This window comes from Callithrix jacchus, chromosome 2 (assembly GCF_049354715.1).
Source record: "Callithrix jacchus isolate 240 chromosome 2, calJac240_pri, whole genome shotgun sequence".
Classification (NCBI taxonomy): Eukaryota; Metazoa; Chordata; class Mammalia; order Primates; family Cebidae; genus Callithrix; species Callithrix jacchus.
In genome coordinates this window covers 194,460,441-194,481,182 of record NC_133503.1, presented here as the reverse complement: position 1 = coordinate 194,481,182, position 20,742 = coordinate 194,460,441, and the positions used below count along the sequence as shown (strand labels likewise).

The 20,742-nt window shown below is 42.6% G+C and overlaps 1 protein-coding gene across 26 annotated transcripts in view; it reads right to left on the bottom strand.

Moving 5' to 3' along the window:
* CTNND2 (catenin delta 2) overlaps positions 1-20,742 on the bottom strand; it is a 967,235-nt gene that overhangs the window by 149,099 nt on the left and 797,394 nt on the right. For all 26 annotated transcript variants that reach the window (XM_035292306.3, XM_035292310.3, XM_017969987.4 and 23 more), the window contains one exon: positions 230-347. In XM_035292306.3, coding sequence (XP_035148197.2) covers positions 230-347 — 118 coding nt within the window. The remainder of the gene's footprint in view (positions 1-229; positions 348-20,742) is intronic.

The following is a 20,742-nucleotide window of genomic DNA, read 5'->3' as shown; positions in this document are numbered from 1 at the left end:
TAGAACAATCTACATATTTACTCATGGCTAATCAGAAGTTAGGTATCTAGTTCCATGCTCGAATCTGAAGCCCAGTGTAAAAAGTGTTGGATTCTTACAAGGAAACTAGGAGAGAGTTCAGAAGGAAAGTCTGAAACACTGTGTTGGCTCTCTGGGGCTGTTAGCTATGGTTTAGTCCCGTGGGAGTCTTTATTCTTGAACATGCTTAATCTATGCAAATACAACCAACCTTGCTATCGATCTCACTGCTCCCCAGTGCAGACTGGATCACGTACAGCAAGGCATCTGTGAGCCCATCACACTCTCGCATCCTTCTGCGAGCCTCCTCTCCGGCCGAACTAACATTCCTGTAAAGCAAAAAAATACGTCAGCAATCTTCATGGTTGTCAGCAAAAGAATGTCTTTCCATATCCATCTGCTCTTATAGTTTTAAAGGAAATGCTTTTTTTCCCCACTTTTTCAGAATGTTTATCAAGAATATATCTTTAATAAATAGGGATGGCTTCCACAAAACACATCCCAGAGTTGGGTAAGTCACAGATGTCTATGATGCAACTCTTGGAACAGACAATGCAGAATTCTTTTTTTTTTTTTTAGACAGAGTTTCACTCTTGTTACCCAGGCTGGAGTGCAATGGCATGATTTTGGCTCACTGCAACTTCTGCCTCCTGGGTTCAGGCAATTCTCCTGCCTCAGCCTCCCGAGTAGCTGGGATTACAGGCATGCACCACCATGCCCAGCTAATTTTTTGTATTTTTAGTAGAGACAGGGTTTCACCTTGTTGACCAGGATGGTCTTGATCTCTTGACCTCATGATCCACCCGCCTCAGCCTCCCAAAGTGCTGGGATTACAGGCTTGAGCCACCGCGCCCGGCCGACAATGCAGAATTCTTAACACTGGATCTGTGAGTCCCACCCATGACCATAGAGGGTGGGGGACTTTAGAAAGTCTTCTAGGTTTACTTCATATACAATCAGAAGCTTTTTCATTCAAACGATTCTTCTTTGAGAGGTCTCAAACACTTCCAAAGACAGAGTTTTTAACTTTCTGAAATTCGTCTGCCACAAAAGATACCTATCTTGGCCCAACCAGAAGCAGACTTCTAGGAATTTATTCTAAAGACAGAGTTAGAGGTTCCCGTGACAATTCAGTCATTCTGATGTGCATGATACCTCTTATGGGAAGGGGCTGCTCCAAGCTCTTTCCTGTTCTGGCACATACTGAGCTAATGGCAACAGATGGGGCCCACTGTCATGAAATGTGTGGCTGTGAAGTAGAGATATCTTTTAGTCCTACAAATGACAGAGATAATCCTACTCAAAGGAAAGTCTTGGGGGTGCTTTTAGTTACTCTACCACCTGAGATTATGTTCTTCTCCTACCCATGGTTAATGTTTGGTTCCAGTAGAGAATTTCTGCAATAACTTACTATAGACAATACCATCTGTAAAAGGGAGGCTGGAGGAGGTGAGTTAGTGGGTGGTACAAAGGGATTGAAAGAATTTAAGGATCTTGGGGACAGTGGGAGAAAAAAAGGATGGTTCTCAAACGTTGGGAGTATCAGAATCACCTGGAGGGTGTGTGCAGTACAGACTCTGCTGGCTCCATGCTGGAGTCTCTGACTCAGATGTCTGGGGTCGAGGCAGATAACTTGCATTATCTGTGGTGATGCTGATGTTGAGAACTCAGACCCTAGCTCACTAGGGAGGGTCTGGCTGGGAGGAGGGTTGTGTTCTTTGCTGACTGCTGGGGCAGCCATGGGGCAGATCCCAAGAATCTGTGAGCCTGGAGGGAATCTGGAGAAGTTGAATGAAATGAATCTCCAGCCCATTATAATTGACCCAGATAGTCTAATTTCATATTCACAATATCTTTTGCTGTTGTAGTTAATTCTATTTTACACATGATAAAACTGAGACTCAGAGGTTGTCCAAGGCCACATAATAAGTGTGTGTCTCTCCAGGATGCTGGAGATCAAACCCAGAGAAGACCAAGGAATGAGATTTTGGGGAATCAACCTATTTGCAATTAGCCTCCCGCTTCACACTCTCTTAGCTCTTTAACCTCCTTTGCTGATCACCACTGGGTGTGTATGGGAATTACTTGGCTGTGACCTCAGTACTGCACTGGGACTTTCTGGAGGGTAGAAGGCATGTCACTCTTATGTCTCCACCTAGCATTTAGCTGAGGAGGAGATGGAACAAAACTGGTGAAGATGGGAAAGAAGGCTTCAGGCCTGATGCAGAATATTATTTTTTAAGAATTAAAATAAAATAGGTTTCATGTTAAAAATGCTACTGAACATAGTTGTTTGAGATCTAAAAAGTTCTATAGATGTGTTAAGATAGGCTCTATCACCATTTTCATGTAACGCTGGGAAAGATTATACAATTCAAATTGGTATTTTTGGCATTTGCTGATCTTCAAATATAAACCAAATTTCTCAGCTTCTTAGATAATATAACTAGGCAAATATTGACAGCATCTTTATGTAAAATTTTATCAATTCCATCTTGTGGTGGCCAACCATTGTTTCTGACACAATCCGTGGTAGAGGCCAGAGAGGAACTAACTTTCTGCTAGGGAAAAGGTGGTGAGAGGCATTTGATATTATTTCAAACTAAAAGAATGGCCATTTTAAAGAAGCATTTTAGATCATTCCCTCTTGAAATGTTTTTCACCAGGCTGAGCTGTGAAGCTGTTAAAATAATACGTTTGTCAAAGATTCCAAATCAGATCTCTTTGGCCAGAAGAATGTTGCCTGGCAATGTGTGATTATGTTTGGCTCTTTGTAGCATGTTTCCAAAGTTACTATTTCCAAATAGAATTAATGAAATTCAGGCTGGAAAGCACCTTGGGCAGTGTGTGGATACGCTGATCTGAAAAAGCCCTCTGCAACTCTTCCTTGACTAATGTGTTCAGCCTTTCCTTCGAGTATCCCTTTTGTGGAGGCAGGCTGCCTTCTGATTCACAAATTAACTTCCTAATGATCAGCCCTAATTTCATTGGTAATCATTAAATATGTAGGACCAACCAATAGGAAATAATTGAAACCTTCTGTGATGCTCACTGAATGGTTAGTTGTAATCATGGTCCTTAGTAAGTGTTTGACAATGAATCAATGTCCAATCAAGAAAGTTCCTCCCACCCATTATACTTAAACCATCTTCTGCCCATCACACGGAAAGTGATTTCTATGTCTGGTTAGAAATGAGTGCGGCAAAATTCTATGCATAAACACAGTATTACGACAAATGCCTGTAGATTATTTGTTAAAAGCACAAAAATATGTATAATATCTCATCCTTATTAGTAATCTTTACAATCGTGGCTGAATCGTCAGTTGCTAATGTCATTGGGAAGTTCCTGCTAAAAGTGGATTCTAATCCTTTTATCTAACAGATAAAAAATAAAACAATTCATTTTTGTATCTTCCAATTATAAGACCAATACTTTTTTTCTTTTAATGCAACTAGTTAAACTGCTTCCTTTCCCCCGTCTTCCGTGCTGTTTGAAATCTCATTTCCTTGAATCTCCATTACTCACTGCACTTCAACACACAGTGGTCTCCTAGGACCCAAAGTAAAACTCAAACCATATGTTCACATGTATGACTACAGCATCTTCCATGAACGATGTGTCTCTGCTTCAGATGGCCAGGATACTGGAGATCAAACCACAGAGAAAACCAAGGGATGAGATCGTGGGTGGTGAATGTATTTGTAATTAGGCTTTACTCTTAGCCCTTTGAACCTCGTTTACTGATCATCACAGATTTTGTATTGGAATAATTTAGGCTGTGACCTCATTACTGCACTGGGACTTTCCGGAGATTAGACAGCATGTCATCCTTATGTCTATACCTAGCATTCAGCTGAGTGTGTGACACACAGTTGGCTATTATTGAGAATTCAGCCCTTCCACTGGATTGGAACTCAGGAAAGCGGGGGCACATTAACTGACTGACTGACCTCTGCACTCCATGCTTACAGAGTAAGTATCAGATGTTTGCTCCACTATTTGAATACCTGCTTCTTAAACTGTACTCGTGTAACAGGCCCCATCCTGAGTTATTTGGGGCAGTCTCAATTTGCAAAAAAAAAAAAGAAAATGGAATTGAAGACAGCATACAGCATCGGGAGTAAAATTGTTTAGTTCAAGATATAAACTATCTCATGATTGTTCATAATATTGACTGAGTACTGAAGAGAACTGCACAATTTTGTGGCCTGGAGCCAATCAGATATTTCCCAGTTTCACACCCATCTACAACCTCAGGCTCGGACAAAGAGCTTTCACACCCTGGTTCAAGGCTAGGTTGTCTTCCTATGTCTCTGTTTCCTCCTCTCCTCTCTCCCTTTCCTTTTTGGCCTTCAGAATCTGGACTCCATTGGAGTTGTCTTATACTAAGCCCACCCACATGTCCTTGAGCCCTGGGTCCAGCCCTGCTATAATCATCATTCATCAGGTGGCCCAGCCCTTCACATCCCTGGGCAGGTGCTCCCTGAGCTCCTTCATCTCATCTTCCAATTCATAACCAGCAGAGTCCAGATGCTGAGTCTCTGCAGGATCGTGCCTGGGTTCCTGAGACTGCAGGATCTGGCCCGGGTTCCATATACTGGTTTGAGGAGTCAGGTGGGTTGTCCAGAAGGTGTTTGAGAGCAGAGCTGGGTTAAGGGATACAGAGAATTCCAAGGCAAAGTCGAAATATAAAGCCACATACTTAGACCAGCCTCGATGCAACCCAGCAAGGCAGGCCAGGGAGGCGGAATCCACCAGAGTTGATGGCATGGACCAGGGACCAGACCCAAGCCTGGGGATATCTGGGACCCCCATGGCAGAGCTGAGAGCCTCTGGACACTTGACCAAGGATAAGGAGAGGCTGCCTGGGGTTCCCAGGTCCACTGATCCATCCCCCTGGAATGTTCTCCCTTCCACCTTGAAGCCATCAACTCTGACAGCTACGGCTGCCAGGGTTCAAGCCGAGCACTGCCTTGTCTACTTTCTAAGCCTTGCCTCAGCCCCACTACTCCTTCTTTCATAGCTCCAGGTACAAGCTTCTTTCAGAGTGCCTGTAACACTTGATGTTTGAGTCGGGTCCCACAAGGCGCTAGGGGGTAGGAGGGAGCATCATCTTATTTGACTGTGCTCCCTACTGTGCAGCACACAGTAGGAACTCACTGGATATCAACTGGATGAAAGAGCATATGGTTCTTTTCAGGACTCTTTCTAGACCAGTGGTTCCTAACCAGGGTAACTGTGCCACCAGGGAATATTTTTCATTGTCACAGCTGGGTGAGTGTTGGGGGCATTACTGGAATCTCATAGGTAGAGGTGGCCAGGGCTGCAGCCCCGAACACTAAGCACACCAATTGTTTCATGACTGAGTGGCCTGCTCTGGATAGCTGGGCTCTCTGAGGATCTATTCTGCATGTGTGCTTCGCCAGCACCTAACCTGGGCTCAGCCCCGTGGCTTCTCAAACCTCTGCTGCATCAGCATCAGCTTTGGCACTTGATTAAAAAACAAACGTGCAGGCCCTTCCCCTACACTTCGATTAGCTCAGTTCCTAGTGTGTTCCACTGGTCTCCAGGTGATAACACACTCCACAGGTAAGAACCATGGCCTTAGCCCATGGCAGGAAATTCAACGTAGAAACGTAAAATACTTATTGAATGGCTCTGAAGCCAAGTGGTTGTCTACTGTGTGCAACATGATGTATGCACTCTGAACAATATTCCCTAGACTCTTCCTAACAGGATGGGGCCATGTGGCACCCACACCCACCAGTGATGGCCTTTAGGTCGGACCAGTGGCCATTGGCTTATAAAAGTCAATCAGCAAATGACAGGAAATAACTCTAAACTTGTGAGGAGGAATCTCACAAGGAGAATTTAAATACAGATTATCTTAATTTTTTGACCATGTAATTACCTACCCAGAAATTGATGGATTTTTTTTTTTAACTCATGACGATCTTTGAATTCAACAACACAGCCACCCCCAGTAACAAGATCTCCAGAACTCCCCACCTCTCCTGCTTAGGCCAAGCAGAGACTGAATAGACCTCACAGCCACTCCTTCAAAAGAGACATGTTATTAGCAGCCAAATCGATTATCAAGTGTTAATTACACATAAAAATGCAAAGGGTTGGCTCTTTGGAGTCTGATGCCTGTGGTTAGCTCCCTTCTATGGAGAATATCCTTACATTCTCAATGGCTTGAATTTATCATAAATTATCTGATCTAAGTGTGAGAATAAAATTATGCCAATCACGCTTTTCTTCATTCCACAAAGCACACTTGCTTTTGCTTCAAAAACATTAAATTTTAAAGAGATCTTCTATCCATAAACACCTAAATCAGGAGTTAAAAACTTTCTGTAAAGGATCAGAGAATAAATATTTTAGGCTTTGCGGGCAGGGTCTGTGCCACTTTTTCTTCTCTCTTCCTCTTCCTCATTCTTTCAACAACCTTTTTAAAAATGTAAACCTATTCTTGAAGCCATACAGAAACAAGCCACTGGCACGATCAGCCCCTGACCTAGATTCTCATCTGAAGCTCAGATATAGGATTCAGGAGGTTGTCTGTGAACTCCTGATATTTTGTTCAAAGTTCTGTATATTTTTATATGAATGTTATGCACAGTTCTTTTTTCTGTGCTAGAGGTACAGAACTTTCAGCGTATGCTGAGGCTGGGATCCTAAACTGTCTAAAAACATCTCACCAAAATAAGTGGATTGAGCAGCTCCTGCTTGGAGCAGCACCCTACTTTCCTAAATCTAGAGTCTGGGTTTCAGGAATCAAATATATTTGCCTCCTCAGGGAAACAGCAGTTCTGCCTTGTGTCCTCCCACAAGGCCTTGGGAGACTTTGTCTGTGGTTTCCAAAATCATTGTTCAACACACCCATCCTTTTTCTCTGTGTGGGAAGATTGTCCTCTTCGTCAAGTGCCCAGGGGCGGGGAAGGAAAGGGTGTCTTCCGCCTGGCCACTGGGTCAGCTGACTCCATCTGCCTTTAATGCAGTGACGATAATCCAGCCAGAGCTTCTCTCTCTCTCTCTAGGTGCAGAGACTGCAGGGTCGAGGGCAGCATGAGACCCTCCAAGTCTGTCCATCCCCTTCCTTCTTCCCACAAAACCATGAGGGCTCATCCCTTTGATTTGTAGCCTCTTTGAAAAAAGGGCTGGCTGGTTTCCTTATCGTTCAAAACATCCACACAGGTGGCTTCTCCTGGACCGAAGTGTCTCCTCATCTGGCAGGTGCTGCTGGGAAGGGTGTGGATGTCACAGGGGATGTGCAGTGACACAGGGCAGCTGCTCCTGGCCAGGCGGGCTTCTTCTCAGTAAATGTCAGCTGAGCAGCTGCTCCACCAGAGACCTCCCAGCCCAGAGGGGAGAAAGACACCAGGCGGGTTACCAGCTCCCCACAGGAAACATGTCTCCTGCAAGCGTGCGGCAGGAAAGAACAGAAGGTTTCCCAGCGGCGTTGGCAACTTTAGTCATTTATGTTTTAAAAATCTAAAGCTAATGTAAAAATATTAAGACAGTGGGGGAAATGTCGAAGTAAAAGCGATGTCTACACTCTTCACTTTCCCTTAAGGAAATCACTGTGAGCATTTGGTATTTACCATTCAAGAGTATTTTCCACTCGTATTAATAAACTGTGTCGGTAAGATTCTGTTTTCTGCCACAACAATTCCTTAGGCAACTGGCTTTTATCCCTCAAAGGTTTGTCACAGTCTCTTCTCATGATGATAGCTACAGTCATTGAATAACTTTCAGTATTTCATGGTATAAATAGATCACAATTTATGAGTTTTCAAATTAATACCCTGTTAACGAATATCCAGATTATTTCTCATTTTTTACTGTATTAGGTAATGTTCAGTTCAATTTCGGAGGAGATATGGGCTTTAGAGGAATCATTCCAGGAAGAAAAAATAGCAGAGATAAATGATTTCAAATCACCAAAGCAACCAACCTTGACTGGGTGCCCACTGTCTTCCATACACAATGCTAGTCTTGAGATAAACAGATGAGAGCACCTGGCTGTTGACCCTTAAAATGTCACAGTCCAGCAAGGTGGACAGACATTATATTTGATGTGAGTTACCATGATGTCATCAGCATGTAACTAGCAGTGTGGAGAATTTGGGAACCAATCATCTTTGGAAGTGACATCTAGATATACAACAAAAGACAAATATAGGCTGACATGGATGAAAATTGTACTCCTCATCTGTTTTAGTAAAATATGTCCTTAAGTTGTAATTCTGTAAATTTAGACATCAGTTACTTTCCTTCACACTTAGAGCAGCAAGTCATGGGTTGTAACTTAAAATATAAGGACACGGAACATAATAAACATGTTTCCAGCAAAAAAGCAGCTCATGCGAAGTAAATGGAAAGTATTCAAAATGCATACTTTTAAATGTGAAGGGCAAGGCTTAAACTACAGTCACGTGCTTGGGCTAAGTTCCAGCTGGGCAGAGGTGGGGTCGGCAGGCTCCAACCAAGGACAGGACCCAACAGGGAGCCATGGCATTCTGTGGCACGTATAAATTCTGGCATTTCATTCTCCACTTTTACTAAGCCTGGCATCTTAAGCCAGTGCAACATGTCTGCTAAAACTGTGGCTGGCTCATGGTGGACCACGGGCAAATCTTGTCAATGCCCTTTTCCTCAACCACATTCCCTGTGCTAAGTCCTTCCTGAGATGTGGCCACAGGACAGTCCAGGTGGGTGGCTCTAAATCCCGGGCCATCCTTCACCAAACGTTCCACTCCTGCTTCTTGCAGTTCTGCGGCTGGTGGAAATGCAGTTCTGTTCCTGTAGTTCTGTGCAGGTGGAAATGCATGACATTTGCATGATAAGCAAAAGTGGACTGAAGCGGGGTTTCTTCCCCCACCAGCCTGCGGTGTTCAAGTCTCTTACAAGACACATTTGCAGTGTCTTCTTCTGACATCTGACCTGAAGGGCAAAGCTGAGGATGACATTGGATAAGCTCTGGCCTGGAAACCCAGTGGTGTTTGCTGGGTGGGGTTTCCAAGCTGCTTTGGAGCAGTGCCTCCATTTAATTTTCAATTTCCCCGTTTAGAACTGGCATGCCTATAATTGTTATCCTGTGCCATTCCGCCACTGCATGTTGGGAGCAGACATGTTGCTTCTTTATTGTCCCAGGTTCACAGACGGAGAGAAGTCCTTCCACAGGAGCTGTACTTAATGGATTACTTATCCAGCTCGGATTTGGATGATTCAGATTTTGGACTTGTGAGACGAAGAGATTTAAGACTTTGAGTTGATGCTGTAATGGGATGAAATGTGACTCTTTAGAGGCCAGAGGGTGGACTGTGGTAGGCCACATAACAGCCCCTCCAAGAGGTCTAGACCTTAATTCTTGGAATCTGTGAACAGGTTACTTTATACGAGGAAAAAAATAGATGTTGCAGATGGAATTAAGGTTACAAAGTTTAAAATAGGGAGATTTTCCCCTATTTTGTCCCTGGAAAATCTCCCTATTTTATTCTCTGCTTTCCCTGGCTATAGTCAGAGAGATGCAGCAGAAGGGATGACAGAGATCCCAAGAGTACAGGTTTCGTTCCCGGCTGCTGGCTCTGACATACGCGGGAGCCACGGGCAAAGCGGGGAGAGAGAGAGAGGCCATTGGGAGTGCAGGGACTGAGGGCAGCTCTCAACTGATCACCACTAGGCCAAGTGGAGACCTTAGTCCCACGGCCATAAGGACCTGGATTCTGCCAACAACCTGCCGTAGCTTGGATTCTTCCCCAGAGCTGCTAGTAAGGAGGGCCATCCCACCAGCATAACCAGTGAGACCAGTATGCAAAGTTCTGGCTCACAGAAACTGTGGGATAATATATTTGTGTTGTTCTAAGTCACGGAATTTGTGACAATTTGTTACAGCAGCAAGAGGAAACTCACACAGAGCCCGCAGCTTGTTTTGCTCCAGGGTAGACGGAATTCTTCTCAGCACCGTCCCTGGTGACTCACGTCCCACTCCCTCCCAGGATAACTGCTCAGCCTGCAGTGGGCATGTGCAAGTTTCAAGAAAGGATTTCTAGAGAATGAAACAACTGGATTGCTTTGCTTGAGGCCTAAATGCCATATATATATATATATGCATCAAAATTCTTCCTTGGAGCATGTGGAGAGGTGTGAGGTGGTGGCATAGAAAATACCTGCCCTCATCAGGGCATGGTGGCTCATGCCTGAAATCAGAGCATTTTGGAAGGCCGAGTTGGGGGGTTCACCTGAGGTTGGGAGTTTGAGACCAGCCTGGCCAACATGGTGAAACCCCCGTCTCTACTAAAAATACAAAAATTAGCTGCGCGTGGTAGTGGGCATCTGTAATCCTAGCTACTCAGCAGGCTGAGGCACTAAAATCACTTGAACCTGGGAGGCGGAGGTTGCAGTGGGCTGAGATCATGCCACTGCACTCCAGCCTGGGCAGCAGAGTGAGACTTTGTCTCAAAAAACAAAAGAAAAGAAAAGAAAAGAAAAGAAAAGAAAAGAAAAGAAAAGAAAAGAAAAGAAAAGAAAAGAAAAGAAAAGAAAATACCTGCCCTCAACACTGCAAGGCCAGGCCACTGTTCAACAGGACACAGGGCATGCCAAGGCCCTCTGTATTAGCAGCACTGATATGATGTTGGGATGATTGATGTGATGTTGGGATGATGCACTTTCTGAGGCTGAAGTACATGGTTCAACATATTCTGCCCTATCTCTGTTCTCATCAGCTATAAGAGTGCCACCAAATTTGCAGCTGTCAGCTTGGTCCAGACTGCTCTCCTGCCTGGTTGGTATCTTCCACTTCTGCCAGAAGAGGCCCCTGAAAACTGAAGTCTTTAGAGCTTGCAGAGAACAGAAAGTGCTGCAGCTGGCATTCTGTATCTGTCTAGGACATGAGGACACTGGATTATAAAAGAGAGAAATGAGGCAGCTTCCTAGCCCTACTTAAGTGAAGTCTGCAGTGCAGCCTCGTTATTTTAAATGAATTCCCAGAACATTATCTGAAGCACCGACTATAAGTACCAGGCAGCATTACCAGCATGAGGATTAGCCACACCTCCGTAAACTTTCTTTGGTTGCAAATAATGTAAGGCTGAATTTACTTGAAAAGCCCTTGACTTCTCTCTCTAAATATGTGTTTTGAAAGCTGGTCCCTCATCACAGCCAAGTCAGAATAATTTCCAAAGAAATAAGTTTCCCTAATTTTTTTTTTTTTTTTAGAGATTTGCACAGTCTTGCTGTTGGAATTGCTATGCATCTTACTGTCTTCTCCCAAGGAAGGCAATTTCTTTATAAATCAGGACAATGATGGCTTGGTAATTGCTTTGCTGAGCTGCAGGGACAGAACGCCTCAGTGGCTTAAGACCAACTACCAACTGGGGCTGGCCGTGAACACTGTTGTTGTTCTGTACCCAAAGCAGGTGGTCGCTAGGTTCACACCGCACACCCCACGTCCACTCATAAACGTAAGCCATCAGGAAGGGACAGAGGGCTCCTCTTTGGATGACGATTAAACACTGCACCATTGTAAGACTGCCTGGATCTGTGCCTTCTGGAGTTAGCCATGCATCAGGGAACATTGCTACAGAGAAGCCCAGAGCAGAACCAGAAATACCTGAGTTAAAAGACACCCTCTTGCTGTCAAGTACTACCTAGGGTTTTAGCTACATGATTCCAATTAAAACTGATGGTCGCCACAGAGTTAACTGCTCTATGAAATGTCTGCTGAAAGTTTCCCATTGGGCTAAATTACAAGGAAATCAGAGGGAAGAAAAGGATGGATGCTGTGTGGCTGAAACCATTAACTGTGAGCCTAATTGTGCATGTGGCCCTTTGTGCTCCACAAACACTCACACACCGCTCACAGTTGTTCTTCCCTAACTTGCAGTACTTGGGAAGTGAGCTGGACTCACCAGTCCTTGATGCTTTCATGACCAGACTACATCTCCAGCCTGGAGTAATGCCATATGGTCCATCCCCTGGGTCAGTGCCCGCCCTCCCTCTGTTCTACCAACTCACTCTGGCACATTCATGGTGGGCTAAGAAATTCAGGGTGTATTTATATTTTGGAAGTCCCCCATATCCAACCTTCATTCTGGCACCTTGACTTCCCATCGAGGGGGAAGTCTACCTACCACACACCATGGCAGCAAGAACTTCTATGCTTGCTAAATGATTTGCCAGCCATGGCCAGTTACACACACAGCAAAAGGAAAATGTCATGGGTCAAAACACAAATTAGTTTCAAAAATGAACACTAGCTAGTTGTTTTCTTCTTTCTCTGTTAAACCAAATTATTTCTGGTCAACCAGGTGTGATTTATATGACAAGTCACAAAACCTAAGCCTTAAAATATATAAAATAAGTGAATATGCTAGGACACATTGCAGAAGACAGATGCAATATTCACTTCAAGCAGGTGGCCTCCAGGAAAATGACCACCACGTGACCAAATAAATAATGAGCAATACCAATGTGATCCCATTCCTTGCATTTTGAGTTTTGAGTCCCCTATCTTCTAACAAGTAGGAGAACAGAACTTGACTAATCCCCTATTAGTCAAGTTCTCATCTCATCAGCTATAAGAGTGCCATCAAATTTGCAGCCAGATTGTGGGCTTTAAGATTTTGCAATCTACCCATCATACAAAGGGCTAATATCCAGAATCTACAAAGAACTTAAAGAAATTTACAAAAAAAAAAAAAAAAACACAAACAACCCCATTCAAAAGTAGGCAAAGGATATCAACAGACATTTCTCAAAAGAAGATATTTATGCAGCCAACAAACATGAAAAAGACCTCATCATCGCTGGTCATTAGAGAAAGTCCAATCAAAACCACACTGAGATACCACCTCATACCAGTTAGAATGGCAATCATTAAAAATCAGGAGACAAGAGACGCTAGAGAGGATGTGGAGAAATAGGAATGCTTTTACACTGTTGGTGGGAGTGTAAATTAGTTCAACCATTGTGGAAGACAGTGTGGTGATCCCTCCAGGATCTAGAAATAGAAATACTTTTCACCAAGCAATCCCATTACTGGGTATATACCCAAAAGATTATAGGTCATTCTATTATAAAGACACATGCACACATATGTTTATTGCAGCACTGTTCACAATGGCAATGACTTGGAATCAACCCAAATGCCCATTAATGACAGACTGGATAAAGAAAATGTAGCACATATACACCGTGGAATACTATGTAGTCATAAAAAAGGATGACTTCATGTCCTTTGCAGGGACATGGATGAAACTGGAAACTATCATTCTCAGCAAACTGACACAAGAACAGAAAGCCAAACACCACGTGTTCTCACTCATAAGTGGGTGTTGAACAATGAGAACACACAGACACAGGGAGGGAAACATCACACACCAGGGTCTGTGGGGTGGGGAGCTAGGGGAGGAATAGCAGGGGGTGGGGTTATTGGGAAGGGATAGGATTAAGAGAAATACCTAATGTAGGTGACAGGGCAATGGCTGTAGCAAACCACCACTATGGCAAGTGGATACCTATGTAACAAACCTGCATGTTCCGCACATGTACCCCAGAACTTAAAATATAATAATAATAACAATAATAAAAAGATTTTCAAGATTTGGCGCTATGTTCTGGATTATTAACAGCTATTATTAAAACAACCTTTCCAAATTTCATTTCAATGTATCCCTAATTCCGCATATGCAGTCATGTAATTTTTCAGTTTGTTTACTTGGAGGATATTTTAACAAATCATACTTCAAAGACTTAATAAAGCTGAGAATCAATATGATTTTTAAAAGCTCATTTATCTAGATGGTAAGTTAAGTTTTCTTTGAGGTCTATTTCTTGTTTCTCTGATTGCTTTGATCACTGACTGACAGCGTATTGAATACCAATCCATCATCAAAAAACTGAAAGAGGCAAAGAACTGCATATACTTTCACAGACTCTTGTGCCTTAACCCTTTGTTTTGTGCAATTCTCTAGCCCCTCTCAAATATTGTTTTGTTCTGGGGAGTCACCCCAGTATTTCTGTAAGCTGACTGCTCACTGGGGGGCTAAGTGATTGGAAGAGGGAGTCATTTAGCAAGGAAGGAAAGGCAGAAGCCCCTGTTATTCTGCTGGTATCCAGCCCTGCTGCCTGCGGGCATCCAGCTCTCTCTACTTTTTATGGTTTTTGTTATGGACTGAATGTTTATGTCCCCCAGTAAACTCATATGTTGAAATTCTAACCCCCATGTCATGTCACACTGTTAGTGAGGACTTTGGGAGATGATTAGATCATAAGGATGAGAGCCTTATGAATGAATTGTCAATGCCTTAAAAAAGGGAACTCCGGGAGCTCTTTGCCCTCTTTCTGCTGCGTGAAGACAAAAAAAGTCAGCTGTCTGCAATGCAGGAGAGTCCTCACTACAACCCAACAGTAGGGCATTCTGATATTGAACTTACAGCCCCCAGAACTGTGAGAAATACATTTCTGTTGTTTGTAAGCCATCTTGTATGTCATATTTCATTACGGCAGGCCAAACTGACTAAGAGTCTTCCTACATACCTTCCCTGGAAAATGACTCCTTAACTTGTGGCAAAAATGCTAACAGAGACATTCCTTGGATCAAACTAGCTTAATTCCCATATTTAAATTGGAAGGAAGTGATTGAAAATAAAAACCACCTTTCCTATAACCTCTTAGAAATGTACCCATCTCTGCTAATTGCTATTTCATAAATTGAGAAGTTCTGACAACTCATTTAGTAGTTTTTTACTTGCGGCAAAGAACATGACAAATGTTAGAAAATACAGAGTCCAGTTAACTTGGCCAGAGATTACTGTATAGCTCTAGCTAGGTGAATACTGTATTAAAAACAGACAAATCATCATTACTGGTCATTAGAGAAATGCAAATGAAAACTACATTGAGATACCATCTCACGCCAGTTAGAATGCTGATCATTAAAAAATCTGGAGACAACAGATGCTGGAGAGGATATGGAGAAATAGGAACACTTTTACACTGTTGGTGGGAGTGTAAATTAGTTCAACCATTGTGGAAGACAGTGTGGCAATACTTCAAGGACCTAGAAATGGAAATTTCATTTGACCCAGCAATCCCATTACTGGGTATATATCCAAAGGATTATAAATTATTCTATTATAAGGACACATGCACACGAATGTTCATTGCAGCAGTGTTTATAATAGCAAAGACTTGGAACCAACCCAAATGCCCATCGATGATAGACTGGACAGGATAATGCGGCACATATACACCATGGAATACTATGCAGTCATAAAAAATGATGAGTTTGTGTCCTTCGTAGGGACATGGATGAACCTGGAAACCAATATTGTCAGCAAACTGACACAAGAACAGAAAATCAGACAGCCAATGTTCTCACACAGAGGCGGGTGTTGAACAATGAGAACACATGGACACAGGGAGGAGAGCATCACACACTGAGGTCTGTCGGGCGGAACTAGAGGAGGGACAGCTGGGGGTGGGGAGTTGGGAAGGGATAACATGGGGAGAAATGCAGATATAGGTGATGGGGAGGAAAGCAGCAAACCACATTGCCATGTGTGTACCTATGCAACTATCTTGCATGTTCTTCACATGTATCCCAAAACCTAAAATGCAATAAAATATATATTAAAAAAGAAACAGACAAATCAGGTTTTTGACTAATGGTTACTTAAGACTACCAGGAAGTCTAAGGACCACTGTCCTTGTTTTAGAATGAAAATATCTCATATGGAGGTGATGGGGGATGGCGAGAAGAAAGAAAAATTCTAAGAACACATATCTATTTCAAATAAGAAAAAATATACAGAAAACAGTAAGACTTAAGATTATTTGGCTTTCTTTTCCCTGAAAGGGAGAAGGATGTAATTTAATCTTAATTACTAAAATCTATTCCTAAATTTCTAAAAGAAATTTCTGGAAGTCTTCTTAAAAGAAAGCAGGAGTTATTTCTGTGAAGAGAAGCACCAAGGAGGTCTTGCAAGTTAATGCACAGGTCTTAATCAATAGTTAGGAATAACGGTGGAAAATGCAGTGACCGGGCAGCTCGAAGATTCTGCATTTTAAAAGCAAGGTTGCCATAGCACCGATATAGTCTGTCTGCTTCCACGATCATCATGACTGCACTTTTCGCCTTCATTGCAGTAGGGAGAACTCTAAATACATCCCTTCAAGATTCCCTTTGGTCGCTCAACCAAATACTAACTGAGGAAGGGGCTTTGCAAATGGGATCAAGGTTGCTCATCAGCTGACCTTAGGATAGGGGAAATGATCCTGGATTATCCTGCTAGGCTCAATGTAATCACATGAGCCCTTTAGAGTAGAAAAGGAAGACAGAAGGGTCAAACTGGGAGATGTGGCTGAGGAGGGAGCAGGAGAGGTGGGGAGAGACAATCGTAGGGGGTCTGTCCTAATGGCTTTGAGGATGAAGGAAGGGATCAATGAGCCAGGGAAAATGATGCCCTCTAGAATCTGAGAACAACTCCTGGCTGAGACCCCACAAGGAAATGCAGCTCTTAATCTACTGCATGGGTCTGAATTTAGCCAGCAACTTGAAGGATCCTGGATACAGGTTCTTCTGAGCGTTTTGCAAAAGGAGGCCAATGGCCGACACCTTGATTTTAGACTTGAGAGGCTCCAAACAGAGAAACCAGACAAGACCCCTGCACTTCTAGGGTACAGAACTCTGCAGTAATCAGTTAGTAATGTTCTCAGCCATTATATTTGTGATGGTTTGTTATGGCCGTGAAGACTTTTGTCTTAGGTGAAACTCATCATAATAATTTTCACAAATGTTCACTTTAACATTTCTGCCAATATATTTCAAAAGATTTAGATAAACATTGTTTCTTAAGATGAGGGCATTTCACATGCTCTGAATAGCAAGACGAGGTGTAGTCATTAGGAATTTTAGATGCCTCTTGTTGCAGAAAGAACAGTAAGCTAAATGAGTTTCTCACCAACTCCAGGTAGCACCTAAGAGTGACTTTTTTTGCTTTTCTATGACTAGGTGGCTTGCACACAATATGAGTATGGGATAATGGCACCACTGGGTGCACTATTTCCTTTTATTGCTTTAGTTGTGAAAGGACTAATGCTTCAAAAATCCGAGAATTATAAAGCTGCACAAAAAGGTCAAATAGCAATGACACTTTGAAGAGCCACAGAGCATCATTAAAAACAGGTCACCAGTTGGCCATGAAGAGTTTCGCTTCATTGTCTATCTTTACTAAGTGCTGCAATCAAAGGAATTTTAATGTCGTACAGTACACATGTCAGTCTTTTGCTTTTGAGAAAGTGTTAAGGTCTGATTTTAAAATTGTGCACTTAGCCAGCTTGGTGGCCACCCCAAGAATAACTAGAAAACAAGAGAAGGCTCATGCCCTCCACATCAGCCCAAGGCACATCTGTCATTCAGGTTTCACTGCTTTTTATAAATAATAATGGCTCTTAGAACTCGGGCACAAACCATATAAAATGATTTCATGGGAGAAAATGTCAAGGCAACAATACTCTGTAGAAATCATCTAAAGAAAATCTAGAAACTCAAGGTTTTCTGTAAAGTTCGTCTTAATATAATTACTCCTATTATCCATCACTTGATATGTGCTGAAATGAAAAGGTGTTAGAGATCTGCCAATCAGTAAAGAAAAAAGGAACAGAATAAACAGAGTGGAGGCCAGGCATGGTGGCTCACGCCTGTAATCCTAGCACTTTGGGAGGCCAAGGCGGGTGGATCACGAGGTCAAGAGATCGAGACCATCCTGGTCGAAATGGTGAAACCCCGTCTCTACTAAAGATACAAAAAATTAGCTGGGTGCGTTCCTGTAATCCCAGCTACTCGGGAGGCTGAGGCAGGAGAATTGCCTGAACCCAGGAGGTGGAGGGTGCGGTGAGCCGAGATTGCGCCATTGCACTCCAGCCTGGGTAACAAGAGCGAAACTCCATTTCAAAAAAAAAAACAAACCAGAGTGGATTCAATTTTTGACAAAATAGATGCAGAGAGAGGATCTTTCTATATCATACAAATGTACATTGGTAGACAAAGTGATGGAATGACTTCATTTATTCCAATAATTTGCTAAAATTCTTCAAGAAATACACTATATTATTTTAATTTGATTGCAAATACTCATCATGGAATATTTTTACAGAATATGCTGAAAATAAAATATATAGTGTTACATGATTCCAACTCCAAAGGAAATTAGGATTACTGCAGTCTCTGAGTAGTGCTTTCCCATCTTTATTTTCCACATGGACACTCCTCAAAGATAGTGTGCCTGTGACTGACAGCCTCCTGTGTTCACTGGCCACTCCATGCAGTGAGAAGCAGTGGGCTGTGGGTTACATGAAGCTGCCAACCAGCTAGACACAACTTTGTCCCTGCTCTCCATCTGGTTCATATCATGGTGGTAGGTGCAGACAACCACTTCTAAATTATGTTGATCACTGCTATCATCTTAATATTTGTGTCGCTCTCAAAATGTATGTGTTGAAACTGACCCAAGGTGATGCTGAATAGAATTAGTGACCTTATGAAAGATGACTGAGGGAGCTTGGTAGCGCCTTCCACCATGTGAGGATGCAGGAAGGTGTCACATGTAGAGCAACCCTCAGTAGATCTCAAAGCTGCTAACACCTTGATCTTGGACTTCCCAGCCTCTAGAGCCAATAAATTTCTGTTGTTTACAGATTAACTGGACTAAGGTGTTTTGTTATCGTAGACTGAACAGACAGGGATTGCCAGACCTTTTCATTATTTTTTTTGTTTGTTTTCTTTTTAGTTCTGAATTTTCTTCATCTTAGAGGTCATGAATTAAATTAGTGATGAATAAAATAGAAATAATGAGTGAAAAATGATGTTATAAAGTACATTTGTTGCCACGGTAATCAAGTGATGCAAAAGAAGATGAAATGAAAAAAGCAAGAAGGCAAAAAGGAGATAAAAATGAAATGGGGGAAAAGGAACAACGGTGCTAACCAGGACCTATTTTGAGGGTTTTCTTAGTGGTTATGTTGCTATGTACCAAGAGTGCTTCACTCACTGGATAGATTTGTGTGTCGCTCATCTCTGACTCTCCTCTTCCCCACATGCCTATGTCCAATCAGGCAGCACATCAAGTCAGCTCCAACCTCACAGCATTTCCAGAATCGTTCTCCATGGCCATCACCTGTCTCTTACATGCTCTCTCTGCTTCTGTCCTCATATTCTCTACCTTCTAGGGAATTCTCATAGAGCAGCTGCAGTGATTCTTCAAAAATATGTATCGGAGCACAAGTCCTCCACTCCAAGGTCATTTCACTGAGTCAAACTGAAGGTCCTCACCAAGGCATATGCCTGAATACTTTCTCGTCTTTTAACTACTACTCATCATGCAAGTCTTTTCCTTAGAAGAATTTCCCCAATCCCCTGGCCAGGCTAAGTTCATTGGTTCTATGCTCATTCAAGGCTCTTTTTCACAATTCCCATCCCACTGATGTTACTTGCTTACTGCCTCCTTCCTGCAAAGCCCATGAAAACAGGACCTGTGTCTTTCTTGGCACTCATGTCACCAGCAGCTGGCACAGTGCCTGGCATTGAGTAGGCACTTGGTAATAGTTGTTGAATTGAAAAGACTTTCTATATTATCTCTAATCAATTTCCATAAATGATACAATTATCCCAGATTGGTCTGGAGGAGTTGAATGACAGAAAAGCCATATGAGGAATTAATCCATTCATTAGTTCATTTCTTATTTATTAATATAGGTCGTCTCAATTTGATCTAAAGGCAGGAACTTTATTAATTGGCCTATTCAGAATCCAGAAATTTGATTTTTTTTTTCATGCCAGTTTAGTCAAGCAGCTGTATTTAGTGGTCTAGATCAAATTATGATTTAGAAAAGACTATAATAGTAGATAGACTCCGCTGGGCGCGGTGGCTCACGCCTGTAATCCCAGCACTTTGGGAGGCCGAGGAGGGTGGATCACAAGGTCAAGAGATCGAGATCATCCTGGTCAGCATGGTGAAACCCCATCTCTACTAAAAATACAAAAAATTAGCTGGGCATAGTGGCACTTGCCTGTAATCCCAGCTACTTGGGAGGCTGAGGCAGGAGAATTGCCTGAACCCAGGAGGCGGAGGTTGCGGTGAGCCAAGATCGCGCCATTGCACTCCAGCCTGGGTAAACAAGAAACTCCGTCTCAAAAAAAAAAAAAAAAAAAAAGAAAGAAAAAAAAAGTATATAGACCCCAAAGTGTCCAGTAATTTGCTTGCTTGTTATATTTAAGAATAAGATTAATCCTCATAAACTTAATACTCTAAGCTTGGTTTACTATTTCCAAGGATTTGTAGATAGCCTCCTGTAAATAACTTGGGAAGAAGATAAGCAGCAGCAGGTCTGACTTGGGTGTGGGGAGGAAGACTGCTTTCAGAAAAGAATTCAGGTGACTGATGACCGCCAGGTCTTCTTGCGAACATGCCAAAGACAGACCTCCCAGCAAACAACACAATAATGTTTACTAGCAGGCGAGTCCTTATTTATGGAATGTTTTCTTCAGAATATTCCTGATGTCTAGGATTGCTCATGGGAAACATCTAGGTTAGGTATCTATCTAGATATGAAATTGGAGGTATTTAATGACTAAAATGACCCTGTATTAGCTTTTTATTACTTCTGTAAGTTATCTCAAATTTAGCAGATTAAAATAATATAAATTGATTA